This window comes from Excalfactoria chinensis, chromosome 3 (genome assembly GCF_039878825.1).
Source record: "Excalfactoria chinensis isolate bCotChi1 chromosome 3, bCotChi1.hap2, whole genome shotgun sequence".
Taxonomy (NCBI): Eukaryota; Metazoa; Chordata; class Aves; order Galliformes; family Phasianidae; genus Excalfactoria; species Excalfactoria chinensis.
Genome location: NC_092827.1, coordinates 28,908,521 through 28,932,932, shown reverse-complemented (window position 1 = coordinate 28,932,932; position 24,412 = coordinate 28,908,521). Strand labels below are relative to the sequence as shown.

The 24,412-nt window shown below is 35.4% G+C and overlaps 1 protein-coding gene across 1 annotated transcript in view; it reads left to right on the top strand.

Annotated features, from left to right (window-relative positions):
• The first annotated feature begins 3,607 nt into the window (after positions 1 to 3,607).
• Positions 3,608 to 24,412, top strand: part of IMPG1 (interphotoreceptor matrix proteoglycan 1) — a 46,829-nt gene continuing 26,024 nt past the window's right edge. The window contains exons 1-6 of the mRNA XM_072333158.1: positions 3,608 to 3,684; positions 14,098 to 14,331; positions 19,451 to 19,617; positions 19,821 to 19,849; positions 22,905 to 22,972; positions 23,737 to 23,828. Coding sequence (XP_072189259.1) covers positions 3,618 to 3,684; positions 14,098 to 14,331; positions 19,451 to 19,617; positions 19,821 to 19,849; positions 22,905 to 22,972; positions 23,737 to 23,828 — 657 coding nt within the window. The 5' untranslated portion in view covers positions 3,608 to 3,617. The remainder of the gene's footprint in view (positions 3,685 to 14,097; positions 14,332 to 19,450; positions 19,618 to 19,820; positions 19,850 to 22,904; positions 22,973 to 23,736; positions 23,829 to 24,412) is intronic.

Genomic DNA, 24,412 nt, shown 5'->3' with positions numbered 1-24,412 from the left:
ACAAGGTTCACCAAGAAAAAAGTAACACTCGCCTCTCCTGAAAAAGGAGAGACGTTTTTCCATTCTCCCCACAAAACTGAACTCAGCTAGTATAGATACTGGAATAGTGCTATATGATGTGCTTTACTAGAGGTCATAGACAGCAATAGCACTGATATAATAATGAATAATCCAGGAGATCAAAAGAAAATCAGAAATGAGGATTCTCACACAGAATTAAATATTCTGTGGGTTTTTTGTTGTTGTTATTTTGTTTTGTTTTGTTTTAATAGCAACAATATATAGAAACACTAGAAATGCTAATAGGAGGGTGATGAAGATTTGATCATAGGATTATAGAAGACTTTAGCCTGAAAGTGACATGACAGGTTGAAGAGATGATTATCTGTTTTTTTCTCGTAACAAGAACAGAAAAATCACCCAGTTTAATTTTCAGACAGCTATTTTCTGTCTTATTCCTGAGCCTTTTGTATTGTTGGTCTCTGCAGCTTACTAGGACAATAATATTTTCAGATATTCATGACCAAGCTGGATGGGGTTCTGCAGAGACTGATCTAGTGCCTGATTTAGTGGTTGGAAACCCTGCCTGTGGCAGGGAGGTTGAAACTAGGTGACGTTTGATGACCTTCCAACAAGCCATTCTATGATTCTATGGTATAAAACCAGAACTCAAACTGAGATTATACCAACTTCTGTTTGGAGACAGTCTATTTCATTTGCTTGGGGAACATGAGTTAGCTGACACATTGTTTTTCAAACCTAAGTAGGGTACCCAACAGGCAGTACTATGCATAACTAATTTCAGATCATCCTCATATGGCACCTGTTTTGCCCACCATTTGCATAAAAAGTCTTCAAAACAAGGTCCTTGATGGCCCAAATTGTCATTTTTCTGCAAACAAAGGAAACAGCTTTTGTTGTATTTAAACAGCATGTCAGCATATTATTTTAGATATGTGCAGTGATTCACTGAATTGACCATTAACAGGTCTAATTTAAACCATTTACAAGCACTTATCATGGATGAATGGATATTTTAGTATACGCTTTTGCCCTTCCCACATCTTGGTAGCATATTTGTAATGCACTGTTGAATTTCAGTAGAATTTTTTAAATTGCTTCTTTAAGAATATATAATCATTGTCGTTAGCAAACTAACTAAAAGAAGCACTTCTAGATTAATTAACAGTAACCTATAATTAAATGCTACAGTACTTAGAGATGGAGTGGTCCCTAGATAATACTACTTTAGCTGTAATGAATGTTTGTCATTTTTGTTTGCTTTCACTGTGGCAGTCATCAAGCCTAGTTACAAAATTTCCTAATTAAATGGAAATACCTAGAATATACTGCCTTAACAGAAAAAAAAACAAAAAAAGCCTGAAATAGTCATGAGTTAAACACCAAACCAATTTATGCAGACTCCAGCCCTAAAGTTTTTTAGTCAGTTTACCCATGGAGTTCAGTATTTTCCTGAAATCATACCTTGATGCTAAATAGCAATGTAGGGTCTTCTAGGCTTATTCGTGCATATGTTCATTTTAAATTATCTGAAAGATAAAAGCACGTTTTCCTCTTTGCGTAGCTAATCCAACACGTGAAGGGCTCACTTAATATTTTAACTTATAGCTTTGGTAAAAGATTTCCAATTCTTGGCTCAGGCTACACTAACAGCCTTGCACAGTAATTAAGAAAATCTCTTTATCACATATTTTCGAAACGCATTCTGATGCTTAATTTAGATTCAAAATAGAATTAAAGGATCATATTCATACTAAATTCTACAGGAAGTTTGGTAACTGAGTTGCTGTGAAGAAATAGGCTACGACATTCAGAAATATCAACCATGAACACAAAATGGTAACATCAGAAAAAAAGTTGATTCCATTGCTATGAGAAAATATCCGTTTCCAAAAGGGACAGATCCAAAACTAAAGCAGCCAAAAATAAGATAACATAATGGGGGAACATCTTCATTCAACTTTAATGTGTCTATAAATGTGTACTAAAATTTGCTTGGATTATGAAGGTAGTCCTTATATCTCTATAACATATACCATATGATTAATAAATATGAAACACGTAAGGTCAAGTATTGATCCTACTAAAGAATGATCCTCCTGTAATATTCAAATTTTTTATGGTAGAAATCTTGACCATGTCCATTGTTGCCTTGCATTGGGCTGCTGAAATGGTCTTCCTATTTTGTTTTGTTGTTGTAAAGTAATGTACCTGAAACAAAATACATAAAGCAATAGAATGAGTACTAAAAATCAGATAAATATTTGAAAAATAAGAAGCAGACTTGGTTTTGTCCCGTGGTCTCTTTACTATCTTTTCTAAATAGCTACAATTAGTCAATCTCAGGATGAGAGGGAAGCTGCCATTTTTTAAATACCAAGTAAAAACAGAATTCAAGTAAAAATAGGGTTCAGATGAAGTTTATTCTTAAAGAAACCTGCACTTACAGTGCAGATACAAACAGATTCTTGCTGCCAAACTAGATATTTCCTATGATAAGTACAGGTACACAGAAATTTCTGAAGTTTAATGGGTCTTTACAAATACCCACCTGGTATTTTTTTAGATGTAATGAAACACTATAAAACATTCTTGAAAACAATAAGTATGATTCTCTTTCACATTCCAAATATGAAACAACAGTTATTTGGGAAAGTGGAACAGAGCTGTTTAAAAATATTCTCTCACTGACTGTTCACGGCTTGGTTATATGCCTGAAACAGCATTTCCCACAGTCTGTTCCTTATTTTCCTTCCATGCAGCATCTTCCCTCCCCCACAACTAATTTGGAATTGGCTTGTGCCCTGAACACTGCTGCAATTAACTGCTGAGTCACGTAATTTCCCTGCTGTCACAGAACAGCATCACTACCACCGTGATAGGAATATCTCAACAGAAACCTTTTGGCATGAGGACAGAGACACACTTCCAAATCAAATGCAGTGGGTAAGTTGAGTATAGTATATACTTTATGAAAAAGCTGTCTTCCTCTTCAAAGGAAGTTCTTTGTTTTTTGTGATCTCAGGTTTGGAAGTAGCACAGTCAGCTCTCCACATTATTTTACTTCTGCTCATGGGCCAAACCTCTGCAGTGCCCAAATAATCAATGTTTGAAGGCAATAGGCACCAGAAGACACTTCCGTTGTTTATCATCGTGCTACTGAAGTCTACTGAAGTTGACAGATGCTGCTCCAGAAGGTTAATAAGATGAAGAAAGCTCTTCCAGCTGGACCGTAAGAGGGATTATGTCTGAGCAGCAGATAAAAAGATTATTCCAGAAACAGACACTGCTTTTTTTTAAAACATCGTCACTCTTGTCTTACCACTCCAGTCCCCCAGGCTAGAAGTGTTTGCTTTGGAGGGGTTTGTCCAGCTCTTGCATCCTGAAACCTGTTGTACTCTTCATTTTGTTGTGATTCAAAGCAGTCCACAGCTGAAGACACCTGAAAAATAACTAACAAAAAAACAATCAAACATCAAACAAAGAAGAAGGAAGTTACTTGGGGATTTTAGCTCTTTAAAAAATCTTCTACTTGACCTCAATATTGTAGTTTCTTGCATGATTCTTTTGAAAACCGTGAATGATCGACAGACAGCATGCATTTGAAAACTGGATTAATATTCTTGGCCATTTGCCTTGCTCTCCAAGTTCAGGGAAGCAGAGGTAAGTTCATATATAAACGGATTATACTAATTTGCATTGGTTGAAAGGAAATGGAAAGATCAGGCCATTTTATCGCAGAATTTATTACATTATTACTTCTTTAGAATTTGGTGTCATGACAATTCTGAAAGAGGCATCACAATTTGTGAGACTGTTGTAAAGCTGAAAAGAGAAAGGTTGACAACATTTCTCATGTGCGTTCACTTTGTTTTACCTGCATATGTTCTGTTATGAAAAAAATATAGTTAATTTCAAAAACAATTATGTGGAAGGGCTAAAATAACCGAAAGAATATCTAAGAAAGTGCTGACATTGCTAGAGGTTATCCATTATCCTTGAAATGAAGGGAAAGTAGTAAAGTATAGTTTTGTATTTATTAGTCAGTTTTAGAAATTTCAAAAACTTTTAGATAAATAAATTCTTTAGGAAGAAAACATACTTACAAATAAACAAGAAATTGCTCTGTACAGAACAGAACAAGCAGGAAAATATAGACATTACAATAGGAAAATAAAATGAATGCATCAGTACATCTTCGGGAAAGATAAAACAGAAAGAAAACACCTTATAATCACAGTAACAGGACTGAATATGCTCCTTTTGTGATACACAGTATGACTTTTTTAAATGTATTTTGATAAACAGAGCTCAATGAGATAAAATGAAGTATTGATTTGTAAAATTATTTCCAAGTCAGTAGAAATATAGACAACTTTGGTGTGCTTGGTACAACAGGTAATTACTACACCTTTTCATAACATCAGAAAGTTCAAAGTAATTTCAAAGGTTTTTCAACAACAGAAAGTAAAGTTGATGATGAGATTTTTCCCAGTTCAATTCCATATTCAATACATTTAGAAGTTTGGGGCAAGTTTCTAATTCCGAGGAATTTTCTTACTAACTTTTCCATCTACACTTTGACATTTACATAATTGAATTAAAATCCAACATCACAACTGCTTTGCACTCCACTCAAGTGAAGGAAATCATGTCCACGAAAAGTCTTTTTTACATAATATATTCTTGTCTTTTCAAATATACCAACTAATTGCAATGGCAGCTATATAACAAAGCTTATGTATTCACATGTGTATATAGATAGATGGTCTTTTAATTTTTTTAATTATTGATGGCATTAAAGAGAAAAAAAAAATATTTTCGAACATGTATTGGAAAAATGCTTTCCCAATAATATTTTTTAATTCAATTTGATATGAAAAAACATATAATAATCTCTTTTTATTATCATTTAATTATGCCATATTTAATATCTCTAAACTGTGTTGTTATCTCAAATACATGCATACAAATTTCAAAGAACTTAATTCTTGTCTTATGTATCTTCCTTACCAGAGCAGAGTTGCATCCAGAACTGCTATTTTGTGACTTAGAACTTGGGTCAGATACTTTGGGAATACATTTTTGAAAGCATGCAGACTCTCCCAGCAGTGTGAATACTTATTTTGATCACTTGTTAATAATCTTAGCATAGATGATTAGGGTTATTCCAGTTTAAAGTATATTTCAACTACAAGAAACTAGAAAATAAAAGATTAAGTATACCACCATCTTAACAAAAAGATAAGTATAAAATCTCCAAATATTTGTAGGGTTGGTTGTCATTTTCATCATGAAAGAAAGTATCTGAAATTCAAGTTCCATTTTCACTTTACTTTCACATCGATATTCTAGGGTAAATAAAAATGGGACTTAGAAATGCCTTTAGATCCTTTCCTCCCTACCCCTATTTCAGGACTCATCCACCTTGATGCTAATTGGAGCAACCTGCAGTTCCACAGCTAACAAACAGGAAACTGTAGGGAGCAACATAAAGCCTTCAGAGATGGAGTGTTTATCTTTGGTCATGGCTAGTGCCAAAATCCAGGAAATGACCTCAGGACTTGAACTCAGATCTTTGCCACTGTCCTGATACAAACTGTCACTAATAATAGGAAGAGAAAGTGAGGGAAACAAAAATTGTGATACGGCAAAAAATATACAAGAAAAATAGGACAGTAATTATTAACTGTTGAACTTTTAAACACTGAGCAGTCAGACTAACCAACAAAATTTAGAGAAGATTTAAACTCCCAAAACTATGCACTGATTCTGAGTAAATCCTAGCACTTGATACTGAGAATGTGAAGGAGACAGAACACAAATGGCTGCTTAGTGTTAGCTTTTAATCAGCAAGCAAATATTCTCTGTCTACTCAGTCATTCTCTGAGACACAAAAGCTTTCTGTGTTCTCTATGAAATCATTTTAATTCATTCTGACTTACTCCTTCCCTCTCAACTGTTCTAATTCAACAACAGCCATTGCAGATCTTCATTACTATAATTGCCCTTGAAAAAAGGGTTAAGCAATTCTCTGCCAAACACAGAGCAAGTCAAAGAGCATATAAGGCCTCAAAGAAAGAAAGGAAGAGAGGACATCAGCTTCCTGCACTAAGATTATTCTCTACATTCACACGTAATAAACGGATTAACAGGTTAAAGTTTGCTGTCCTGGTTGTGCTTATAAACAGACAAGAAGTAAAACATTAAAAATATATATATGGGGATTATTCTTACTTAACTCCTATCTATTTGAAAAAGAGTCAAAAAAACTTGAATAAAAATACAAAATATTGATATGGAACCTTAACGATTAATTCTAGATGTCATAGCACCCATTTAATACCAATTAGTGAATTATAAATGACTGAACCATTAGCTGTGTGAGTATTTTTTCTCTGAATACAGCCATGGACAAGACAAATATTCTTAATAATAAAATGATTAGTCTCTTTACAAACAATATTTTTTAGATAACAACAAAATAGTTTTATGAGTTGGTCTCGATTTTAGAATTTGGATTTGATGATTCTTATGGATCTCTCAACTCAGGATGTTCTAGATTCTACTTGGAGTCTTAACCTGCTAGAAATCCAAATTACAGTTGATGTGAATCTCTACATCTCTACTCTTCAGTTAACTGTTAACTGAAGTCTAGTGGCTTCAGTGCTTTACCTTTTACTTTGGTATCTCTTTTCTATTTTCTGTCAGTTTGGGATCAAAGCAAACAGTATTTACTCCCTCTTTTTTTTTTTTTTTTTTTTTTTTTTTTTTTTTTTTTTTCCTGATTTTACCAGGTGAATTATCCTGAATATTTTATGTGGTTTGCAGATTGCCAGTTTTCAAACACACTTGCCACGTTGTAGGTGTGTTTATATTCTCTCAAGTAATTTCAGCACAACTTACCACAATATGCAAGCATACAACCCGACAGAGCAACATCACTATCCTCATGTCACAAGAGCATGACTACCAGAGGTATCGCAGAGAAACTCCCCTGTAAGAGGCTCTAGAGTCATTAAGCACGTCAACAGCAGTTTAGCAAACTGAGTCTTAAAGCAACTGTCTAATCACAAAGACATCTGCAAGTCTTTAGGACCCCGATTCTGTTTAAGAATTAGGAAAACTAGGAGCCTACATAACTGACTGAACTTGGGCCACCGTGCTTGTCTTTTCAGCAGTGAAGTTATACTGGCTCTAAAATTTCTACTTCACTGCAGAGCCAAGAATATCTGCTTGTTTACCTCTCTGAATCTTTCACTAGCTTTCTCAGGCATTATCCAATCATGTATTAACAGTCTTAGGATTCCTGAACCTAAGTTACCTGTAATGCCAGTTTTAGTAGGCATGCTCCTTTCCCATGTATTAATCAACACAGAAGTCCCAGATATTTCAGGAAGGAGGTAATAATGTACTCGTATTTTACTTAATGACACTGTTATAGTTCACCATATATATGGTGACACTTCTAATCAAGTTCTCTTCCCTCTTTTCTTCTCCCTTAAAAGTGGATACATTTGATCTAGATCAAATAATTGGACAAGTTGATCTCCAGCTGTCCTTCCAACCTAACTTCGCTCTGTGCAGCTTGACACTTAATGCTTTTCAGCGATTCATCTTGGTTCAGTATGGCTGAGACCAAATCACTCTCTGTCAAAATAAGAAGGAATCAACCATCCTATTGTTGTCATATTTGAACAGAGCTACCTCAGAAAGTTTATTCTGCACAGCAGCTCTTTGACCTGTGCTATCACAATGGTTGAAATGTTGATTTATGTGGCAAAATATTACTGTAATTTGCACTTATGCTGTTTCACTGAATTCTCAGAGGCTGGCTGTACATTTTGAGTATGACTGGTTAGAAAAACAAATAACAGAGGTGCTCAAGTGAGTGTTACACCACCAAAGATTGGATGTATTCTTCCAGGAGCTGCTAAAATATTTAAAACACTTTCTTAAATGGTTTGATGGAAACAAATCAGATAACTTCAGGTCAAATGTTTTCAAGATGTACAAAGTAATACAGATATGTATAGATTTCATACATCAACATTAAAAGCATTCATTCTTCAATATTTTTCTAGTCTGAATGATGCATCTTAGCCAGACTGTTACAGAACTCAAATGGCAGCAATGAAACCTTGTATGGCATTTGATATTTTTTCTCTGAATCCCAGCTGCACCAGTCTGTAGAGATAAGAAACTACAATGAAGATGCTTCATCAGAACTTATCAGCACTTATCTGTCTGAAAGTGAAGAGATATATTTCTGCTCTAGATGAGACATATGATGCCAAGGAAAACATGACATTCAGTTAGGAAAGAAACATATCAGAATCATGTTTTGACTCTAAAGGCTTTAACATGTTCAGTATTTGTGGATGCTGCATTATGGCAAATGTGAATTCGTTGCTGGTTAGTATATGACAACACTATTCACAAAAGTGGTAGAATCTTCCCAGTGGCATATTATGTTTTCTGTTCTCATCTGTAGTAGGCAGATAATTCACCAGAGTTCTTACATCATGAGTTGTTTAGTTAGAATGCTAGTTGTTTAGTTCAAGGATGCTACCAGATTGTCTACTTAGAGAGGAAGAAATTATTTTGTTGGTCTGTAAAAAGATCTAAGATCACATTTCATAAATACTGTGTTTCAAATGACCATCTTCTTCGCCTTCTTTCTGATGCTAATTGAATTAACAACTGCGTTTCTCCTCCTGGCATACAAAATCACACAGATTTCTTCAAGTAATTGGAATCAACTGGGGGACTGTGATGTCTAATTTAGTTTCTCAGCATTAATAACTTGCAGATATGAAATCCTTCTCATTTACTGACAGACACCTAAAGCACCTTGGTTGATGAGATTTTCTTGTACCATAATATAAATCCAGGTTACTTTAAAGGATTGTGCTCAAGAGAAAGAAAAAAATATATATAATAATAATAATTATTATTATTATTATGTGTATATGCATATTTACAAAACAAGTGATACACAAAGCAATTGCTCACCATCTACTGACTGATGCCCAGCCAATCTCAACACAGTGTCTACCCACCCTACTCATCTTCAGTTTTCATTTTTTTCTCATGATATTATATTGTTTGGAATACCATTTGGTCATCATAGGTCAGCTGTCCTGGTTATGTCTCTTTTCAGCTCCTTGTGCCCCTCCTTGCTAGTGGGGCAGTATGAGAAGCTAAAACATCCTTGGCTCTGTCTAACTCTGCTTAGCAACAACTACAAACATCATTGTCTTATCAACATTGTTTTTCTCCCAAAACCAAAACATATAATTATACCAGACACCAAAAAGAAGATCAACTTTGTCCCAGCTGAAACCAGTACATCTGTGAACATGTGTAGGTAGTATTTTGTCATCTGGAATGCAAGTGAGTGATACAGGGACTAGATTTGTTGCGTCTTCAATACAGATTCCTTACTGCACGGGCAGGATCTAGCAATTCCTTGGCTTGTGAGGTGATGCTAAATGTAGTATAACACAAACTACCCAGAGGGTACATTGGAGTTTTTGTACTGCTTGGGATGGGACATCAGGTTCACAGTATTTAATAGGAAGTTTTCTAGTAGACATCAGTCAACACAGGGTCTTTCTGTCTGGAGACATGTCCCTGTCCCTCACAGCTCTTTGCCACATCCAGATACCAAGGCTTCATTCTACGGGTAATGTTATTGTACAGTGGCATGTAAGAACGACATTCACACAAGACAACATATCGAATAGCTAACTCATTTTTGCCAATATTAATTTTAAGGAAATATAATTAATTAATTTTTAAGATATTTCACTGTCTGCATCAACAATAGTTGAAGTATATAATGTATCAAATATAAATACAAGTAAACCATATAGTCTTGCACACATATGCAAGACCTAGGCTGCATTTAATCATAAGGTTATGGCATATTTTTATTTCTCTGTTCATCTAAGCTCCTTCAGTCTGGTCAGACCATTCCCAACTGACTGTGATAGAGACAATGTGGCATTAAAGGGATATTAAAATGAAGACAAGGAGAGAACACATCACAGATGCCTTGTCTGTCACTGGCATGTGCCATTTGAATTTGGGGTCCTTGCTACTCCCATGGCAGGAGAAGACCGATTCAGAGAGAAACAAACATCCTCTGTTTGTGCTTTCTATGCTCCATCTGGTATCTACTGTAATCAGCCCTTTCACAGATAAACTATGACTAGTCATCCTTACTTTTTCCATGACTAGTCATCCTTGTTTTTGTTAACTACATGCATTATCAACATGGGAGTTGCTGAGCATGTTAGTTCTGCTGTATATTTTATATTGGTCACATAAGCACAATTACGGCATCCTTCTTTAATTCACCTTCTTTGATAAGCCCTTCTCATGTTTTATTTCAATAGTTCCTCTTAAATAAGTCTTGTTTTTTAATTAATAATTATTTCACAGTGAAGGCTATATGTCTCATTTATCAATCAAGCATTCCTCTCTTTTCTAAGAATATCAATTTATTTTTCAGATTAACCATGTTCTTCACACATGTCAAATCTTGTGATGATTTTAATGATGAATTATTCAGACTTCAAAAGCTTTGTCCTCATATCACCTTGAATTTTGCTACTAAAACCTAGTTACCATATTTAACAATCTTCACAGTATAGAATGGTATCTTCATTGTAAGGTCAAGTGAAACCAAAAGGTTACCTCTGAGTGTACGTTGTTGATGAATGTTCCTACACAGAGATTGTTGCTGCTGCTAAAACAATCAAGCAAACAAACAAACAGTGACAAAATCAGAGGCCTCCCGAAACTATTACTATGAACAGTTAGGTGTGAAGGTACAGAAAGTAAATGAGGATTTCAAGTTTTTTATTTGAGAAATTCTTACTGTTTATCTTCCTGAAAACACAATCTGAAGAACCAGCAGCACTACAGGCTTGACAGACCTCTAGGAACATTAAAGCACTTTTGATTAGATTCAAATACAATTAAGATTGTTTTATCATGTTTTGAAAAGTGCTTTATCAGATTTTAAAAGTCTTTACCATATTTGTCTAAATTCAGGACAAACATCGACTGTCATTGATCCTTACCAAAACTACATCATTTTTTTTCCTCAAATCAACAATTCAGAAAATGAGGAAAATTATGCAGATTATTTCATGCGAGCATAAGGAAGGAGAGTATGGCTCTGCATGAGGCACCCCTAGAGATTAAGCTTAGAGTCAAATATTAACAGACTTTGACAATTATCTACTCTTCTGACCTAAAACCATAAAAAAAACTAAAAATTTTAGACTTACCTTTTGAAAGTGAAACTGAGATAGTCACCAAAGTTAAATTGGGCAGGGTAAGCATTAAATATATTAACTCCATATGTTTGAGAAAATATAGTTATGATAACAAAATATTTGAAAGAGAACTTAATTTTTAAGAACAGTAAAACAACTTTGTATTATTTGAATTTCTTTTCCACAATCAAATTGTGTACCCCATAAAATTTACACCTTGCCAGTTCACCCAATTACTGTGTTGAGCAGCAAAAAGAAAAGGCTTCAGTCTTATAATAAAACAAGCCTTTTACAATTTTGCTCAACCTAGGACACTGAGAGAAAATCATTTCTTAAGCTGTAGATGGAGTCATAGTCAAGCACATAGATGAAACATGCTAGTTGAAATTATCTTATTCTTAGGTAAAAGTTTATCCATTCGGGTTTTCCAAAGACATGGAAGAAAGCACAGCTCGAAGACTTATGAACAAATAATGTTTGCACCAGATAATCAGTCTTCTTCAATTCATACTTAGTAAATATTGAGAAATAGGTATTGACAAATAATTTGGAGAGAGGATGGTTGATGTTTCTCCAGTTCAAACTGAGTTTAAGTTTAGCAAAAAGTCATTTCTAAGGCTGATAATAATAAAGATTCATGAAGGAAATTTACTAACTGAAAGATATAAATGGAATTAAACCTATTAGAGTAGGTATGCTTAAGTAACATATTCCTCCCATTTAAAAAAAAAATAATAAATAAAAAGGAAATTAAATATAAAAACAGAAAAAAAAAAAAAAAAAAAAAAAAACCATGACACCTACCCTGAGTAGGCCAGCAGAATAGTGACATCTGGATGCAGATAAAGTACGGCCACTTTTCAGACAAAAAATCCCAAATAGCAACCCTAATTTGAGAATTCGAGGTCATTACATCAATCATTTGTGAAGAATGTCCTTTGTCAGTCTTATGAATAGTGTAATTCTTAATTCAAGTTAATGACTTAGGGGCAAATCCTAGGAAAGAAGCAAATCCTTGAAGGAAGGCCTCTGCTCCATGCAAAAGCTATCAAAGAGCTTAATGGAAAAATCCTCTGCTCCAGTTGGTCAGACTGCCTGGGCAGCTGGGCTATAGCAGTTAATAGAGCTTGTAACAGGTAATAGACTTACAGCTGGCTTCTTTCCATGTAGATTTTTGGTATTTTCTTCAAGAGGATTAGAGAGGGCAGCTTTAAGATCTTACTGGCATTGTCTTTTCCTTGATGGTAAATCTATCACTCTCTCCTCATATATCATTAAAATAATTCAGTTCCTCAAATGATCCAGTGTTTGGCCCCTTTTGTTTTTTGGTGAACCCCCAGCCATGTTTTCACAGAGCAAGTTCCTTTTATTCCTTATTACTGTAAGGTTCCTTTAAGGATACTGATCCAACATTATTGAGAAAAATAATTACTTTCATTGCATTTTATAAGACTATATGACTGCATCATCATTTTCCCTTATCTTGCAACAATTAGAAACTTTTAGGCTTGCAGGCTGCTACTTCTGGCATGTTTTGCTAGGCCATAACAGTCAACTGTGTGTCACTGTATAAACTACTGCATTTGTAAAATACCCTCATAATCAAGCAGTCAACTTATTTCCATCTCAGACTACCATCTACTTCATGATATATGTTGTTATTATGCTTTGAACATCAAAAATATTAAAAAAGAACTGAGATATATGTGCACATACAAACTCTCAAATATGGTAGAATTTCTCCCATTCTGTGGCTGAATACTGTTCTTTTTGCAATAGTATGATTTTATTTTTCTCTTATAATTTATCTGCTAACTTGTCTTTAAACATTTAAATAACAAAGTTGCCAATTGTTAAGATAATGTGATTTTAGCATCCTTAGTTTCTCTTGATTTATGTAAGAATGTGATAATTAATGTTTGTTAAAAACTGCATAATATTTAGTCTTTCTCTACCAAACTGACAAATCTTCACTCTTCATTTTTTCAAGACTATTTTTCTCACTGTTTCTACCACTCATTGATCTCACTCTTTTTCTAATGTAGTTGTTCCACTTTGCTGGGAATAATTAAAGATCTATTGAGAGCACTCAGGTCACTATTATCAAGTGGCAAAGATGCATAATTGCAGTCTGTTCTGATTAATATTTCAGTTTTGTTGAGGGATGGAAAGAGCAGTGCACTGTGAAGTGACAGAGAAAAACTGGAAAAAAGATATTTCTGTCCCCAAAGACAATAAAACTCCTGTTCAGCTTTTAAAAGAATGTTTTCCAGTGTCTAGTTTTCTGAAGGGAGATGTGCCCAGAAGCCCAGAGTGAAGATAAGAACATCAAAAAAGTACAGCTATTTCTCACATCCGTTAGCATAGATTTCTTTTTATAGAGTAAGCTAGTACGATATGCTTCACCTTCTCCAGGCTCCAAATATTTATTTATTAAAGTGCTTTACATTTAATTATAGACTTCTACACAAATGAGATGCTTTAGCATGAAGTTCAAATGCCTAAGTATCTTCTGTGGATCTAACACAAAATCACTTTTTAAAACAAGATTTAGGGCTTCTGAAACTTTTGTTTTGTTTGACCTGGAAGTTATATGATGAGTTATAACTATATTACTTACCAGGTTTTTCAGTCCCAGTGGTCCAATATGACAACAATTAATTCAGCATACTGACAATAACACAAAGAGCCCTTACGCTGGTTGGCATGCATTTTTCAAACATGATCTTGCATACTATCTAAGCAATATATGTTTATGTGCATGTTTTCCTTTTATCTTTTTTAGAAATCCCCAGTAAAACAAATCGTGGTGAAGCCAAACAACTTGCAGATGCCTCAGGGTCAGACAAAACAGAAAGAACAACAAAGAGGTCCAGAGTGTCAACTATAAGAAGGATATTTGACATGGCAAAACACCGAACAAAGAGATCACCCTTTTTTTCTACTGGTGTGAAAATCTGCCCACAAGAATCAGTGAAGCAGATTTTAGCCAGTCACCAAGCTTACTATCGATTAAGAGGTAAGATTGTACTAATTGTAGATTGTACTTTTTCCTGCAAATATTGACAAAGATGTTGCAGAATCTTGATCTTTATCTCTAGACAATGTATCTGATACTTATTTCATGATTAAATAATACATGCACATCAGTACAGCTCAAGACAGGTAATTACCAGAACAGAATAAAACAATTCACTCAAAAGACTAATGATCTCAGTGAATTTTATAGTTTTTTCTAGCATGGCAGAACATAACAACCAAATCAGTCTTGCACTACTGTATGAAGTTGTACCACTTTTCTAAAAGTATAGCAGGTACTATCTTTGCTACTCAGAATTAATCCCACTCGTTCAAGACAGGTGATGAAATGAATAGTGCCTCATTTCACAAATACATTGGTGAATCTGCAGCTTTATTAACAGTGTGGTAGTGCTGTCACAATACCAACACCGAGATAATTGCCAGCAACACATGACAAGACTTTAGTCTCATTTGTAAAAACCTAGAAGGTGGCTTTTCCTGCTCTTTTCCAACTCCCTCCCTCTCTTCTTCCTTCTATTTCTTTTCCTCTCATATCTTTAGAGAACTTACAGAGTTATCTCTTTGGTTTTAGATCCTCAGAAATCATGGGAAAAACAGCCCTCTCTTTCTGATTTATTTATTCTTTAATCTTCCTCCCTCTCTCACTCCCATTCAGTGGCTTCTCCAATTTGTATTAAAAACAAACAAACAAAATCAAAACCAAAAAACAATCAGAATTTCAGGCTGCAACTGGACTTTCCAAAGCTAACTTTGAAACCAAGTCAGCTCTTCAGGGATGCAAGTACCTCCGGTGAAATCTTAAATCAGCCCTCACATGTTCTTTGAAATCAGCTTCACTCATGCACCTGTTCCTCTCTATTGATCTTCAGCCATTCCCAGAGCTGCTTCTCAGCTCTGTTTCAGGGAACCGCCTAGTTCTCTCTTATGTGAAACCTGTACATGAAGCTGTGAAAATTTTATTCTAGCAGCCACTTCCCACATGCAGAGCGGACAAGCTACACCAGTGTCTGTAGTCATTCCTATGGATACAAACATATCCAGAAAATTTTGTGGGATTGATTTCCAAGCCAGTGGGCATTAGAGAGAATTCTGAAACCTATGTCAGAGGCTGATCCTCAAAGCCTTTCTTAAACATGAATTAATCCTGAAAATCCCTAAAAATCACTGGTCATGTCCCTGACTGATCTGAAAACACAGTCTCATAGGACATGCTTGCATCATTAGCTGAAAATCAAGTACTGTGACTCCGACATTCTCCTTTAAAAACTGATGATGTTGCTAGTAACATCTTTTTGGAAAGCATCACATCAGTTTAGAGTGACAGATTGAATTCTGTAAACCTTGTAGTTTAAGCAGGTTTAATTACAGATCTTCTTTCCCAGCAGATCATCCTACACTCAGAAACTCCTCTGAGTAGATACTTCTCAGTTCTTCAGCTGGAACATTTACCAAAAAGTACACAAGAGAACAGAAGTCTGCAGCTGAACAATTTGTATACACATTCAGTAAAAAGCTACTGCATGGAGAGCTGCACGTTCTCTATTACGATGTCCTTCGTTAAAACTTCAACAAATCTTTCCTTCAAGGAAAAGATCAAAAACCAAGACATTTGTCCTCCCAGCTGAGCATGCTAAAATATCTGATGAGTGTGATAAATGAAGAGAAATAAAAGTAGAAGTGAATATTTGGCGATGCAAACGTTCCTGAAGTAGCAGCCAGTAACAGCAGTACAAGCCTACACAAGAAGATGTATCTGTGTAGCCATGCTGGAAACTACACAGTGGGAGAACCTTGTCTTCATTTTGTTTTTCAGATGTCTGTTCTTTGCCTTATATAAAGTCTGGAAGACTATCTCCATCCCTCCAAGTCCCATAACACATTTAAAAATGTAACAACCCTGTAGATTACATCTGTTCTCTAGAGAATTTTACTGCTTCCTTAAAAAATTACTTCTTTTTTTTAATATTCTAATTACTTCATGCTAAAACTCTTTCAGGATTGAGCACACAACACAAAGCTGCTCAAATATATGTGCTCAAACAGTAACTATTGGATAATCATCATCTTGAAGACAGACTCTCAAGTGCATGCAAAAATGCACATGTTCATCCATGCCTGAGGCCCCAAGCTCAAAAAAGGCATGGAAGTGTTTGTCCAGAGAAGGACTACAAAGACGATCAGAGGGCTGGAGCACCTCTTCTATAAAGAATGTTTGAGGGAGTTTGGCTTGTTCAGTCTGAATAAAAGAAAGCTCTGGGGAAACCTCACTGTGACCTTCCAGTACATGAGAGCTTATAAACAGGAAGGAAACTGACTTTTTAGTCTGAGAGTGATAACACAATGGGGAATGACTTTAAACTAAAAGAAGGGAGATCTAGATTAGATGTTAGATGGAAACTCTACTCAGAGTGTGGTGAGGCACCGGCACAGGCTTCCCAGTAGAGCTGTAGATGCCCCATCCCTGGAGGGGTTCAAGGCCAAGGTGAGTGTATCTCTGGGCAATCTGATCTACTGCCGAAGAGGCTAGAACTTGATAATCTTTCAGGTTCCTTCCTACATAAGCCACACTATGACTCTATGAAACATGCATGGAATCAGCTAAAAAACCCGTTCATCTGACCATGTTTCATTTATATCTAAACCCTGAAAACTGGATTGCTTTTCAACATATATAACATTTTATTTAGCAGTTAACACACACGAAAAAATGAGATTTGTGAGAAACAGATAACAGAACATAGCTCTAACCTCTAACTCATTATGAATAAATGCTTTCAAAAGACAGCCTGTTGCTTTTTAATAATCTGGCCACCTATGCTTCCCATACAGCTGTCTCGTTTGGAGGGCAAGTTGTTCCTGAGTTATTATTATGATGTCCTAACAAAGAAATGTGATTACATCCCTACAGCAAGTTTGGATAATAACCATTTCTAGTACTAATTGCAGACACTGGTATATTAGATAATGCAGACAATTATCTCACAGTAAGTCAAAGCAGGTATCAAGTACTGAAGATAAATGTCCCATCTCACAGTAATGAACCATGCAAAATAAAGTGCTGAAGGCAACAATTCTTAAATCGCTAGCAAAGCATTATAAAAATGATTTTTCAAACATGTTGGAAATTCCCATTCTCTAAAAGCATTTAATTTCAAGCAACATTCTGAAAAAGTCTGTTTCTTCATCTCAAGTGAGTGAACACTATCCTTCCACAAAGTGAAAATAGAGCTGGCTTTGTTGACTCTTGGAATACCAGAAGAATCATCAAGAAGAAACAGGCTCAGTCACCCACTAACTGGAAGGCAGAGTGACATCTGAAATAAACTGAAATGAGTCTACTCAAAACACATTGGATCTAGCTGCCACCAGGCTATGATGGCTATTTTCAACAACTGTGTCCAAAATGCCTGCTGGGGACAGCCTGCAGAAGTGAACAAATCTGCAGATGATTGGGGACATTCACACAGAACAGCACATTCTGGACAGGTTTGTGCTAGCCTGAGGATCCCTTTGCACCAGTCAGTGATTTTAAACATTACCTCGGTACCGACAGGATTTGTTCAAGTCCTAGCCCTGTACTGTGCAAAGTTCAATGAAATCCAAAAAATATTTTTGTTAGCTCAACAGGCAGTAGCTGTCTGGAGAAGAGAACAGTTTATCTGTCAGAATATTTTGAAATTATAAATGGTTTCAAGTTACAGCAAGGAGGAGGCTTCAGCACTCAGAAGTGTAGCCCCACCTGGTCTTCTCTGACTTACAAAAACTCACTTCTGTAGAGATACTTAGGACCTCTATGCTAGGAAAAGGAAAATAGACCCTATTAAGTATTTCGTAGCAGATATTTTATATTTTAGCTGCTGGTGCTTTCTTCCCTTCCTTTCCTACTCAAGCATGTCATGATCTTCACTCAAAATGTTAAGAGAGCAAGTTCTTTGCAGCAAGAGCATATCTTTTGCAAGTTTTCCTTGAAATGCCTGATGGAGTTCTGACTTCCAGAAAAGAGTTTTAAAAAAAGGCAACAACCAAGACCAAGCCTAAATATATCTAGTACATTTGTAACACATGAGCAGTGATCCAACAGAATAATTATAGAATCAGTCTCCTCTATTATGTTCTATATGCTCTCATATAATTAGATCAGTTAGCATCCAATAAATGAAACTCCTTTAAAACCATGAATACCATCTTTTCCAAACCTCCTCTGCTGTTACATTTCCTTTGTGTTCACTTTCATTTCTCCAGATGATGCAGAATGCTGCTGTTCTCCCCACAGCCACAATCCCTGTTAATATCCTTTGAGGTAACATGGCATTTAACTGGGTTATTCACCACCACAGAGGAGATTTTTTGATATTGAGCATGAGCGAATACTGTCATGAAGTAAAAAAAGAAAATGGAGTTCTTTCCGAATGAATTTTACCTATACCAAATAATTCAATTTTCCCAGAGGTGCTTAAAGAAACATAAAAGCACGTTTATGCTACAGAAAATCCTTATCACTTATGTCAAAAAGGCTGACTGCATTGGAAATTTAGAACATTAGAAAGTCATTTCAGCAAGCCGCATTAAAAAATAAATAAATAAATACACAATATAGTGCTTTCTTTCATATCTGAGCAATATTGAAATCTTATATATTTTTTTTATCTTATTTTATTTTTTTCTTATATACCTGTTCCAAACCTAGTTGTGTATGAAACCTGCGTATATGGTTTAAATTTTTATTATTCCACTATGGACTGCTAGGTATTATTAATCTACTTCCCTGTTTGCTGGAACTTCCAGTGCATGTATCTTTAAGATGAACAAAGTGTGCTTTGTGTTTGCCCTCTATTCATGCTGATGATATTGGGCCAAATTAATCTGTTATTTAAAATGAGGAAAATAACAGTCCTTAACTGAGAGAAAATGAATCCCTCAGCAACAGGGCAAGTGACTGGCAATTTAGAAATACTTAAAAGACCTAGAAATACCAAGAAGATGGACTTATTTACTAAGAACAGTAAAATGTGTAAATCCCAAATCACTTTAAAAAGACTTTCAACATTATTTTTTGGTAAAAAACATCTATCCCTAGTCCCTTTCTTCTTACTCAGTCTGCCAGGAAGCTGTGTGGGAAGCCTTTCGTATTTTTCTGGATCGGATTCCCGATACTTCTGAATATCAGAACTGGGTTACTGCCTGCCAGAGGGAAACCTTCTGCATATTCGACATTGGCAAAAACTTCAGCAATTCCCAAGAGCACTTGGAAATAATCCAACGGGTAAGGATTATTGACATTTATTTAAAAACTGAGGGAGACTTCCCCATCTGTTTATAGAAGGGCAAAGTATTGCTCAGGAAGAGGAGGGGGCATGTACTACAAGCAAATAGTACAAGTAGAGTAAACAAAGGAGCTAGCAGGCTACTTACTGATGTTTGGATACACCCACCAGTAAAATGCTGTTTTTCTTACTCTTTCCACAGCGAGTAAAACATAGAACCTTCCAGGAAAAGTAAGTAGCACAAGTAAAACCTCACCACTTAATGTTACTGCCTTTTTTGAAAAAGATGCAATATATATAACGATATATTAATATCGTTAGAGTTGCATTAAGATTAGTATTAGTCTTATTAAGGTTAGATTTGACTAAGTAGATAAGTAATTCAGTTAAGCTGAGTACAATAGTATAAGTATATTGCATAGAACATATAGAATAATATCAAATTTATAGTAGATTATACTTGGGATTTTAGTGTTCACATTGAAAAGGGATAAATTGTTGTCTTGGGGGGCGGGGAGATGTTGTAGATGCTAACGAGGCTGAACCTTGTAGTACAAGCATATAGGCGGTAGCGGGGCTTTTTCGGGATGTGACGGTGATAGTAATCCAGGAAGTAATTCAGCCTCTTCCGTCTCAAGCCCTGTGAATTACATTGGCGCGCATTTCAAACGTGCCCTAGGGGGCGTAGACGAAGTAGTAAGGTATATAAGGTGTTGATTACCCCTAATAAACGCCATTTTGCCACGTTCCTTGATGAGTCACGGTGGTCTTTTGGCTCTAGCAAAGGTTTCGCAAGAACCTGGGAAATTGGGGGTTTCCGAGTCACGGCAACATAGATGTGTGTGGATATGAGCATATATATAAGGATATATAAGGATAGCATCGTGTTGTATTTAGTGTGTGCTGTGAGAGATGTGTATGCTCTATGTTATAGAACACAGTAATTAGATCACAAATAATTAAGGCAGAAGGATACCCACATCGTCTGTTCAATTTAGAAACACCAAAGATGTCTTCTTAGGCTAGCATAAGCATGAATCCATGTTAAAGCCACAGCCTTACATTAGAATAGCATTGATGGGCAACATGACAAAAGATTATTCAATTACACAATTCCTACAGTTTTTAAAAGGAAAGTCAGGAAGGTTAAAGAAGTTTATCTGGGAGGCTACATGATAAATAGTTTAAAAATTTTGTGCTTTCACTTTAACTTTTGTCTGTATTTTTACATAGTATGCTATTATAAATGAATATAGTGCTTTACTCCAATAACTCTATTGGAAGAGGATAATGCTCCTGGCAATAATCACAAGTCAGAGATGGCAGGATTAAAGTTATGATATTGAATTCTCTCTCTCATAAATATACTGTAGTACAGATGAAAAAATATCATTGTCCACCATTTCTGATGAATATATTGTTTTACCTTCAAATATTCTTAGATTTTCAGAGGTAGAAAATAATATTTTCCATTCATACATTGTACTGTCTCAAGAATACAGAGCTCTTATGTGTCTTTACTGATTATGACATGGGAGCCTTGAGTATTCTTCTTTCTATTAAATGTATTTTTAATAATGTAGGACTTAATTAAACTTTGCCAGAAGTCCAAAGGGAGATCTTCTCACTCAGTCTAGTGCAAACAGCAGCAGGAAGGCAGTAAGTGAAGTGACTGATTTCAGAGTTCTTATGCTCTGTGTAAACAGTGTGGTTTTCTCTAGGCACAGTTCAGAAGATGAAGTAAAATCTATGAAATTATTTTAGCTGGAAAAGCAGATAGCTGTGATTACACATTGTTTAACTTCATCTTTACTACTGTGTAGTTTTTGGAAAAGTTCTGTATCTCTGTAAGATATCACATAAAGGGATAAGTCTCAAATCATTTGACATTATGAAAACAACATAAACAAATTTTGTTTCTCACCACATAGGATTACCAGAGAACGTGCTAAGTTAGGAGCTGTCCATGCTGTTTGTTTATGTTATTCAACACCTAGGCTGGTCCTGCATAAAAATGCAGCACCACCATCTTTTTTGTCTATACTACAAGCTTCTTGTTGTCTCAGTTAATGTCATACCACATATTTGCAGAGCCCATAGGTTTTTCATTCACATCAGTCTTCACATAAATTGCAATTGCATATTCTGCTTTAATGATAACCATTTCTACACAAATATTAAGGAATTTATCATTGTCAGTTTCCATGATGGGGCTTTTCACTTTCATGCTCTTTTTATATTTTTCCCCATTTTACTTAAAACCCAAAACAAATTAAATTCTTCACATCAGCTTACATGAAAGAAAAATCTCAGATTTAAAATATTCTTAGCTATGAAACTAAGTGTTTGTATAAGGTACAAAGTAATAAATACCATTTTTAAGAGCACAAACTATTCTACAGCCTTAACTTCAGAAATCTTCAATACATCCTTAATAAAACGTACCATTACTTTGCTGACAATACAAAAAACAATCCTGCAAGGTAGAAAATCCTTACCCCAATCCCTTGAGTTTGCAGCCATCTTTCATGGGGATCATGGAAGGCATTCACTCACAAATATTATATCTAGATCCAAATATAAATGTTTTTACAATTATAATAATCTTGAGCCAGGAATCTGATTTTAAACTATCATCAGTTGGTAGTGGTTTGATGATATTCTAATGTAGGCTAATAACAAAACAAAAGGTCCTCCCATCTTCCTCTCACAGCAAATCATGAAATGCCCTTGAAATCACGATATTTCCATTCACTCAAAAATTTTAAGGCCAGAGAACTCATAAAACTATCCTGATAGTCAGAGATATAGCAAAGGAAAGATAATAGATAATAATGTTTAGATAATTCACAAAGCCTTGTTCACATTACTGCCAGTGCTCAAATATTCAGTGACTTAGAGGAGAGGTAAGGAAGAATCAGCACTGTGTTCATCTGTGTGACCCACTCTTTCTGACGGCCCAGAAAAAAAATCACTATGAAATCTCATGAGCAGACTCACAGAACTGGGAGGAGAAACATAATCTGATCAGTACTTTTGTTCATTGTTAAGAGCAAATACCAGATTGAAGAAGAGGAAAGGAGGCAAACATTTCTATAAACTGCTGAATATAAAACAGGATCAAACTATTGCATTGCCCTGTTTAACCATATCATCAAATATTTCACTACAAATAACTTCATTTAATCACATTTAATGTAGAAGTCATTTCTACAGTTTGTTACACCTTCATATTTGCTTGTAAGTATGCTGATAATTAAATCATCCATTTCTACCTAATTAATAGGAAAGATGAAATATCCACAGACAAAACAGGTGGCAAAAAGCTGGAAGACATTCCTTCTGTTTCCACAGGTAAAGTCATATCTGCTTGCTCTGTACCTGCCCATCAAAAAGAATTACCAGTGATCTTAGAAGGCTGTAACTGAACAAATGCTGTAGAAGCACGGCAAGTTCAGTAAAGTACAACAAAAGCAGCTTATCAAAATAGTCTATAATAAGCAGTTCTTTCTAATTAGAAGTTTTTTCTACAGCATGTCTGCTGTTGAAGGGTAGCATTCCACATCTGTTTTAATGTCTTTAAATGCATCTTATAAACTATATTTTGCTAGTTTCATGTGTAGTGAGTGGAGCATATTTTTCTTTGGTTATAAAGCAGCATCAAGAGCATCTGCTACTTCATTTTTTTAGCCAAAATAATCAAACAGAAGAAAAGCAATATTATTTCTGATAGAAAGTCACAGTGAAGCCTAGACACTAATTTGAGTAACTGGTCTATTCAGACATACCAACACTGCTGCATACCAAATTCTTTAAAATGATATAAATATCTGTAATTATAAACTGTAAATACAAGCATTTGGTTCAAGGAGGAAACATCCTGCACACATTTTTCTAGGAGGGCTGAATAGGATAGAATCACTGATTGTAAATATTAGCAAGGTAGTTGTGCCTCCAAAAGGAAAACTATCAAAACCTCTTGTTACTTTAAATTAATCAGAAAGGAAAATCACCATAACACAGACAAAGATCTCTAAGCAAGATGATCAGAGGGGAAGATTTTTCCATCTTAATTCACAAACATTTCACAAACATGATTTTATTTGCAACCCTGCCAGGTCCCCCCAGTGCATCCCTTTCTACGTTCACACTGGTACCTAATGGAACCCTACTCAATGAAATTGTCAACGAGACCAAGACTCCTGTGAAGGTGAGATGAAGACTGACAGCCTCTTTTCCTATTCAGTCTTTTCATTCAGTTCTTCCTCACTGTTACTGCTGGTTAGTTTTATCAGCATCTGTTCTACATCATAAATGATGTTTACTGCATCTGCAGTGGTATAAAAATATTTCAACCATTTTTTAATTAGTCTTTTTTTTTCTTTTCTTTCTTTTTTTTAAATCAGATGCATGTTGCTTATTTTACACCATTTTGCCAACTTGCTTTATATTTCAAACCTTCTGGAAGCTCTCTGGGGTCAGATTGAGGCCTCTCCAAGGCCCAATGGTGCCGTATGGACTTTGCTGCTGAGGAGTCCTGGGTAGGAGACAACACTCCTTTTCACTTTTGCTCTCAGGATTCCTTTTCTTTCTAAAAACTTTACACTTCTACAGTAGCAACTTGGAAAGCTCCTCTGTATTTTTGTTGGCATGTTCTGGATGTGAACAGAGATTCATGCCACCCCACTTCTACTTCAGTGAAATATAACAGGCATATTGGCAGTTTTTCTCTTATTAACCAACATGCTCTGAGGGTAGGATACCAACCAGCTTTTAACATTTACTTGTTTACTT